General features: G+C 41.8%; 1 protein-coding gene across 1 annotated transcript in view; it reads left to right on the top strand.

The window, feature by feature from the left end:
* Positions 1-1,289: 1,289 nt before the first annotated feature.
* Gas8 (Growth arrest specific protein 8) overlaps positions 1,290-9,513 on the top strand; it is a 175,231-nt gene continuing 167,007 nt past the window's right edge. Inside the window, exon 1 of the mRNA XM_067142334.2 lies at positions 1,290-1,372. Within this exon, the coding sequence (XP_066998435.2) occupies positions 1,370-1,372 (3 nt within the window). The 5' untranslated portion in view covers positions 1,290-1,369. The remainder of the gene's footprint in view (positions 1,373-9,513) is intronic.

Genomic DNA, 9,513 nt, shown 5'->3' with positions numbered 1-9,513 from the left:
CGCTCCGGAATTTCCGTTAGAACAGCACATCTCTACCGTGCCTCTGATTGGCTCCCTCAAGGCCACTCAAGCGAGACTCGGAATGTTTGGTCCGCTATGAGAGAGCGCCCTCCTGCGCAGGGCCAGCAGCGCATCGGGCCGCAGTACAGTACAACTCGCGCCCTTGATAATAATCTTATAGTAAAATATTTCCCTTGTTAATATTTAAGATTAAAATTCCCGAATTTAATGGAACCCCGTGGGGGGCGCGCGCCTTAGCGCCCTCCAAATGAGCCGCCACTGGTTTTATAATCTACGCTATGACTCCACTTTGCACTATTATTATTATTATTATTATTATTATTATTATTATTATTATTATTATTAATTCCACGTACCTCAATGTTAAAACTAGCCGTTGTTTGGGAGATATCTTCTGTCTGTAGTTAGTACCAGATTCGTAAAGATGATTTAATATATTTATAAGGAGCACTCGAATGAATATTAAGTTTGTTGTGTAACAACATATAAAACCGAGCTCGATAGCTGCAGTCGCTTAAGTGCGGCCAGTATCCAGTAATCGGGAGATAGTAGGTTCGAACCCCACTGTCGGCAGCCCTGAAAATGGTTTTCCGTGGTTTCCCCATTTTCACACCAGGCAAATGCTGGGGCTGTACCTTAATTAAGGCCACGGCCGCTTCCTTCCCACTCCCAGCCCTTCCCTGTCCCATCGTCGCCGTAAGACCTATCTGTGTCGGAGCGACGTAAAGCAACTAGCAAAAAAAAAAAAAAAAAAAAAAAAAAAAAAAAAAAAAAAAAAAAAAAAAACATATAAAGATGATTTTCCAACTTAGATAATGCCATTAATGCTTTCACGGCTCGTACTTGTAGACTTATAGACGGCACAAGCCCAAAAGCCATACAATAGCAGAAATGTATGATCATTGATCACACATCCTTTGCGCTACGCGCCATAGAGAATCTACGCTAGTATGTGCTAGCAAATTTGGCGCTAGTGCTCGCGCTTGGTCGCGATGTTCATTTGTTCCCCTCTCAGCTCAGGTGCCAATGAACAATAGGCTACCATCTATCCAACGTATGTCGATAAATACCAGCCGACTGGAGGTATCTCTCCTGTGATTATGTTTATTAAAATGGTTTTGGAAGTGATTTACAAATTACTAGTTCTGCTTTCGGAAGGACTTTTTAGTTTACTTTAGTTTCCGCCAGCGTTATTAAAGGATAGATATATTGTCTAACTTTAGTGTATAATGACGTATGTTGGTAGTCAGTAGTCAGTATGGTTTCCATGGCAACGTATCTATAGGCGTATTTGATTTGGGACGCTTTAGGAAACAACATTGGAAGAAGTTCCTGAATCGCTGCAAGCATGGTAATTGCAGACACCTTTTTAACCTGTAATTTCGCTTACGATGGTTGAGGACTCTGTGTTCTGTGTTGAGCAGTTTATGAGGCATGTCTTTGTAGAAAAGTACATGGAACGGTACAAAGACATTGGATAGCTTCAGAAGTTGTGATATTTGCTTATTCCAAACAAAACTTTTTTTTTTTTTTTTACTGTCAGAAGAAGTTTGGAAATGTGGAAGCATATTAAATTATATGGATAGTGGGTAAAATAACAAATCTGAAACTTAGGAAACCTTGTGTTATATATTAGTAACTAAAATATAATTAAGTACCATATAACCAAACACACTACAGTATTTTATTAATAAGGAGGGAGGAGGAGTCGTCTAGTTAAGTGCGGCAAGAATTCTATTTTCCGAGTGCTTTATGTTGCTAAGAAATTCATTCTTTTTTTTAAAATGATCAGCAAATACAAATACAGATTGTAACATTACACCAGTTAGGTAGCCTTACATATAGTTGATTAAGGGCATGATCAGATTCATAAGTACCTTATCTCAGTCATGTTTGAGATCAGACAGGAAACAAACAAAAAAATCCCTATAGCTGGTTCACATCTGAGTCCCACTCTGACTTGTAGGGAGTTTCAGCAACTTTGATGAACTTGTCTTAAAAAGGAATATTCATAAGAATGAAGCTACCAATATGATGGTCATGCAGCGCAGATCTTGCCATACGACAAGCTATCTCAGGAGCATTAGATTCCTTCTACCATAAATAGCTTATTTTTTGAAAGGAATTTCCATATGAATTAAAGCTTTAAAATATTCTGATGTGGATTTGGTCCCATTTTTCTATTCCGAGGCCAGAATTTGAATCTCCCACGGTCAGAACACTGAAGTTACCAGCTACTAGCACTGCATGTCATATTTTCAAGAAATGTCATTCAAATTTTAACAATGAAGAAATTTTTTTTTTTGCAAGAAGTGATGAACAGTTTTATGTACCAGTAAATAGCGTGTGTATTTTGTCTTTAGTGTATTCTCAAACAGTTCATAAAGGACATAGGTTCTTCCATATTTAAATTATTAGACAGCAACAATGAGCATTGTAATCTGTTACGAGACGTTATGGCTGGCATGTCATATTTTCAAGAAATGTTTTCAAATTTTAACACTGAAGAAAAATTTTTTTTGCAAGAAGTGATGAACATTTTTATGTACCGGTAAATAGCGTGTGTATTTTGTCTTTAGTGTATTCTCAAACAGTTCATAAAGGACATGGGTTCTTCCATTTTTGAATTATTAGGCAGCAACAATGAGCATTGTAATCTTCTACGAGACATTATGGCTGAAGTTGTCTCAAATGAGACAAAACATGTTCCAAAGTATATTTAATATATATTTATATTAAATAGTTTTCACTTGTAAATGGAAGTGTATGGATCGGATGGACCATTGAACTAGTTCTTAATTTAAACTGTATCAATACAGATCTATATGATGAAGTTCGTAAATTGTAAGTGGTATATTTCAAGCTGTTAGTGGGGAGATGGTGTGGAATGACATTAGTAGACTAATAAATCTGAGTGGTGTCATTAAAAGTAGGAAAGATCATAATATAAAGATAAAGTTGGAATTCAAGAGGACAAATTGGGGCAAATATTTGTTTATAGGAAGGGGAGTTAGGGATTGGAAAAACTTACCAAGGAAGATGTTCAATAAATTTCCAATTTCTTTGAAATCATTCAAGAAAAGGCAAGAAAAACAACAGATATGGAATCTGCCACCTGGGTGACTGCCCTAATCAATCAATCAATACTGATCTGCATTTAGGGAATGGGAATCAACATCTATATCATCTGATGGCCAAGCAGGCATCAATTTTTGGTGATGAGACAAAGTCTCTTAGTGCATTGGCACTGCCGGTGGCTCCAGTTAGCCTACGCAGTGGCCTCCACGGTATGCACTAGCCAGCGTATTGGTATGTGTGCTAGGTACCAACTGATGAGCCCGCCCTAGCACACGAGGGCGAAACGCTGGCAACCAAGAATGAGCTAGCTGGAAAATTTATAATGTCCAATAACGGACCATTTATATTGGTATTATAAATTTGCTCATTCAGGACGAATATTTCAGGTTCCCTATGGGAATCAACATCTATATCATCTGATGGCCAAGCAGGCATCAATTTTTGGTGATGAGACAAAGTCTCTTAGTGCATTGGCACTGCCGGTGGCTCCAGTTAGCCTACGCAGTGGCCTCCACGGTATGCACTAGCCAGCGTATTGGTATGTGTGCTAGGTACCAACTGATGAGCCCGCCCTAGCACACGAGGGCGAAACGCTGGCAACCAAGAATGAGCTAGCTGGAAAATTTATAATGTCCAATAACGGACCATTTATATTGGTATTATAAATTTGCTCAATCAGGACGAATATTTCAGATTCCCTATGGGAATCAACATCTATATCATCTGATGGCCAAGCAGGCATCAATTTTTGGTGATGAGACAAAGTCTCTTAGTGCATTGGCACTGCCGGTGGCTCCAGTTAGCCTACGCAGTGGCCTCCACGGTATGCACTAGCCAGCGTATTGGTATGTGTGCTAGGTACCAACTGATGAGCCCGCCCTAGCACACGAGGGTGAAACGCTGGCAACCAAGAATGAGCTAGCTGGAAAATTTATAATGTCCAATAACGGACCATTTATATTGGTATTATAAATTTGCTCAATCAGGACGAATATTTCAGATTCCCTATGGGAATCAACATCTATATCATCTGATGGCCAAGCAGGCATCAATTTTTGGTGATGAGACAAAGTCTCTTAGTGCATTGGCACTGCCGGTGGCTCCAGTTAGCCTACGCAGTGGCCTCCACGGTATGCACTAGCCAGCGTATTGGTATGTGTGCTAGGTACCAACTGATGAGCCCGCCCTAGCACACGAGGGCGAAACGCTGGCAACCAAGAATGAGCTAGCTGGAAAATTTATAATGTCCAATAACGGACCATTTATATTGGTATTACATACCACTTAGTCGAGCAGCTCTTCTTCTTTCTCTCAGTTCTTCTCAACTCAAACATTGCAACATTTTTGTAACGCTACTCTTTTGTCGGAAATCACCCAGAACAAATCGAGCTGCTTTTCTTTGGACTTTTTCCAGTTCTTGAATCAGGTAATCCTGGTGAGGGTCCCATACACTGGAACCATACTCTAGTTGGGGTCTTACCAGAGACTTATATGCACTCTCCTTTACATCCTTACTACAACCCCTAAACACCCTCATAACCATGTGCAGAGATCTGTACCCTTTATTTACAATCCCATTTACGTGATTACCACAATGAAGATCTTTCCTTATATTAACACCTAGATACTTACAATGATCCCCAAAAGGAACATTCACCCCATCAACGCAGTAATTAAAACTGAGAGGACTTTTCCTATTTGTGAAACTCACAACCTGACTTTTAGCCCCGTTTATCAACATACCATTGCCTGCTGTCCTTCTCACAACATTTTCGAGGTCACGTTGCAGTTGCTCACAATCTTGTAACTTATTTATCACTCTATAGAGAATAACATCATCCGCAAAAAGCCTTACCTCCGATTCCATTCCTTTACTCATATCATTTATATATATAAGAAAACATAAAGGTCCGATAATACTGCCTTGGGGAATTCCCCTCTTAGTTATTACAGGGTCAGATAAAGCTTCACCTACTCTAATTCTCTGAGATCTATTTTCTAGAAATACAGCAACCCATTCAGTCACTCTTTTGTCTAGTCCAATTGCACTCATTTTTGCCAGTAGTCTCCCATGATCCACCCTATCAAATGCTTTAGACAGGTCAATCGCGATACAGTCCATTTGACCTCCAGAATCCAAGATATCTGCTATATCTTGCTGGAATCCTACAAGTTGAGCTTCAGTGGAATAACCTTTACTAAAACCGAATTGCCTTCTATCGAACCAGTTATTAATTTCACAAACATGTCTAATATAATCAGAAAGAATGTCTTCCCAAAGCTTACATACAATGCATGTCAAACTTACTGGCCTGTAATTTTCAGCTTTATGTCTATCACCGTTTCCTTTATACACAGGGGCTACTACAGCAACTTTCCATTCATCTGGTATAGCTCCTCCGACCAAACAATAATCAAATGAGTACTTCAGATATGGTACTATATCCCAACCCATTGTCTTTAGTATATCACCAGAAATCTGATCAATGCAGATCAGTACTGATTGACAAAAAGTCGAAAGCTACACGGGCTGTTTTTTGTAAGTAAGGACCGTTTTGCAGTAAAATAAAAAACTATTGAATATTTTTAGACAATATATATATACACTGACTGACAGAGCAAATGCAACACCAAGAAGGACTGGTTCGAAAGGGATGAAAGTTGGGGAAAAAACAGAGACGGCACGGACGAATAATTGATGTTTATTTCAAACCGATATGCAGGTTACACAATGCGCACGGCATTGACTCAGTAGGATGTAGGACCACCGCGAGCGGTGATGCACGCAGAAACACGTCGAGGTACAGAGTCAATAAGAGTGCGGATGGTGTCCTGAGGGATGGTTCTCCATTCTCTGTCAACCATTTGCCACAGTTGGTCGTCCGTACGAGGCTGGGGCAGAGTTTGCAAACGGCGTCCTATGAGATCCCACACGTGTTCCATTGGTGAGAGATCCGGAGAGTACGCTGGGCACGGAAGCATCTGTACACCTCGTAGAGCCTGTTGGGAGATGCGAGCAGTGTGTGGGCGGGCATTATCCTGCTGAAACAGAGCATTGGGCAGCCCCTGAAGGTACGGGAGTGCCACCGGCCGCAGCACATGCTGCACGTAGCGGTGGGCATTTAACGTGCCTTGAATACGCACTAGAGGCGACGTGGAATCATACGCAATAGCGCCCCAAACCATGATGCCGCGTTGTCTAGCGGTAGGGCGCTCCACAGTTACTGCCGGATTTGACTTTTCTCCACGCCGACGCCACACTCGTCTGCGGTGACTATCACTGACAGAACAGAAGCGTGACTCATCGGAGAACACGACGTTCCGCCATTCCGTCATCCAAGTCGCTCTAGCCCGGCACCATGCCAGGCATGCACGTCTATGCTGTGGCGTCAATGGTAGTCTTCTGAGCGGACGCCGGGAGTACAGGCCTCCTTCAACCAATCGACGGGAAATTGTTCTGGTCGATATTGGAACAGCCAGGGTGTCTTGCACATGCTGAAGAATGGCAGTTGACGTGGCGTGCAGGGCTGCCACCGCTTGGCGGTGGATGCGCCGATCCTCGCGTGCTGACGTCACTCGGGCTGCGCCTGGACCCCTCGCACGTGCCACATGTCCCTTCGCCACCCATCTTCGCCACAGGCGCTGCACCGTGGACACATCCCTATGGGTATCGGCTGCGATTTGACGAAGCGACCAACCTGCCCTTCTCAGCCCGATCACCATACCCCTCGTAAAGTCGTCTTTCTGATGGAAATGCCTCCGTTGACGGCGGCCTGGCATTCTTAGCTATACACGTGTCCTGTGGCACACGACAACACGTTCTACAATGACTGTCGGCTGAGAAATCACGGTACGAAGTGGGCCATTCGCCAACGCCGTGTCCCATTTATCGTTCGCTACATGCGCAGCACAGCGGCGCATTTCACATCATGAGCATACCTCAGTGACGTCAGTCTACCCTGCAATTGGCATAAAGTTCTGACCACTCCTTCTTGGTGTTGCATTTGCTCTGTCAGTCAGTGTATTTCACCCCTTTAGCTACTTTTGCACATAGTCCCCATTTTTGTTCAAATATTTGTCATACCGGTATTGTTAGATAAGTTTCGTAAACTCTCGTCATTGAAGTCTACTACCTGTGATGAGAACCATGTCCAAACTGTTGTTTACATTTCCTTGTGAGTGTGGAAAGGCTTGCCAGCAGGAAACCTTTTTAGAGGAAGAAATTGATGATAGTTATTATGCGCAATATCAGGGCTATTGGTGGGGGTACTGAACTCCTTCCAGCCAAATAATCAAATGTGAGCTTGTGTTTGATCTACAGAGCAAGGTCTTGCATTGTCATGAAGCAACAACACTGCGGTACACAGAAAGCTGCGTTGAATATTTGTCAAGGGCACACACTACGCAGTTGCATTGATTGTTGTTCCTAGTGGCATGATGTCCCTTAGCTGTCGTGTCCCAGAATATGGTTTCCATTATTGTGCGTGTAAAAATTTTCTGTTTGAATTTCACTTTTGTTATTGGTGATGTGTGTCACCATTTCATCGATTGCTGCTTTAATTCAGTGGTCATATGGGACACCCATGTCTCATCCTGTGTGACGATGTGGTCCAATAACATCACATTCTTCATGGTATGGGGTCCTACATGTCAAAGCACTGGCACATGTCTTCATTTGGCATTTCGTGCTCTTCGATCAGCATCTTTGGAACCCACTGATTGCACAACTTGCTATAGTCCAACTTTTCTGACATAATTCTCTGAAGAACTGACCATGAAATATGAGGAAAGTGAAGTGTATGAGAGGATATTGTGAACCATTTGTTTGCATGATGAGTGGTGTCAACCTTGCGCACAGTTTCTTGCTGATCAGAGATAGCCGACCAGATCATGGCTCGTCATGAACATTCATCCGACCTTCCTTGAATAATCTTACCCACTTATGGACTTTTCCATCACTCATAGCATTGGGGCCGTACACTTCATAGATCTGGTAATGAATCTCTGTCGGTGGAAAGAACCAGATAACTGATCATATCTCATACGAAACAGACCTTTCAATTGTCTTAATGAGTTCCATTGCACATTATGAAGCAACAACACAGTAACAATTTGGCAACAAACGTGTGTTTATGCACAAGGGATGCTAGAAATTAATGCACGTGTGAGAAAATGGACGCACAGGATTTTAAAAATATGGACAACTAATCCTTAACTTAAAAAATTGGCCTTCATAGAAAAGCTGGTGGAATTGAGAAGATTTCTAGGGATATACGTATTAAAGGGAATGGGTTTGGATATAGTACCATATATGGAGTGCTTATTAGATTACAGTTTCCTTGAAGGAGCTATGCCAAATAGTGGAGAATTGCTACAGGAGCCCCAGTGTACATAGGAAAGGGCGATAGACGTAAACTGGATAATTACAAGGCAGTCAACTTGACGTGTTGCATGTAAGTTCTGGGAAAACGTTCTTTCTGATTATATTAGACACTTTTGCTAATTGACTTGATAGAAGACAGTTTGGGTTTAGGAAAGGTAATTCCATTACGGCTCAACTTGCAGGATTCCAGCAAGATATAGCAGATAGTTTAGATTGAGTTCAAATGGACGGTATCACTGTTGAACTATCCAAGACTTTTGACAGCGTAGATCATGTTAGACTACTGACAAAAATGAGGGCTATTGGATTAAATACAAAAGTGATTGAATGGGTGGCTATATTTCTAGTAAATGGAATTCAGAGAATTAGAGTAGGTGAAGCGTTATCTGATTCTGCAGTGATTAAGAGGGGCATTTCACAAGGCTGTATTATTGGACCTTTATGTTTTCTTATATATAGGCAAAATACCTCTCCTGTGAACCACGTGACCTTGCCGTGGTTAGGAGGCTTGTGTGTCCCAACGAAGCAGGTAGCTGAGCTGTTGGTGCATCCATATTAGATGGGTATCTGCTGAGAGACCAGCATAATGAATGGTTCGTCGACAAGGAGTAGCAGACTTTCACAAGTTACACAGGTGACAGTCTGGATGATTGACTGATTTGGCCTTATAATAATATTTAACATGACTTAGCTACGTTGAAGCTATACGGCTGAAAGCAATGGGGAACTACGGCCATAACTAACTCAGGAGGACATGCAGGTCTCTCTGTATGAATGAATGACATTCTGATGATTGCTTTCTCCTGGGTAAAATATTTTAGAGGTAAAATCTTCCCTCATTTGGATCTTTACTTGGGGACTATGTGAGAGGGGATAATCACCAGGAAGATCGATACTGACATTCTGCAAGTCAGGGCATGGAAAATTAGAGGTTTGAATTGTTTTCGTAGCTTAGAGAATGTGAAAATGGGAATGGATGGACTAATATTAGATGTTGTTTCTAAGTTGAGTGTGTTGGCAGGAAGAAAAGG

This window comes from Anabrus simplex, chromosome 2, assembly GCF_040414725.1.
Source record: "Anabrus simplex isolate iqAnaSimp1 chromosome 2, ASM4041472v1, whole genome shotgun sequence".
Lineage (NCBI taxonomy): Eukaryota > Metazoa > Arthropoda > Insecta > Orthoptera > Tettigoniidae > Anabrus > Anabrus simplex.
The sequence above is the reverse complement of the archived record's forward strand: the minus strand, read 5'-3'. Positions and strand labels throughout refer to the sequence as shown.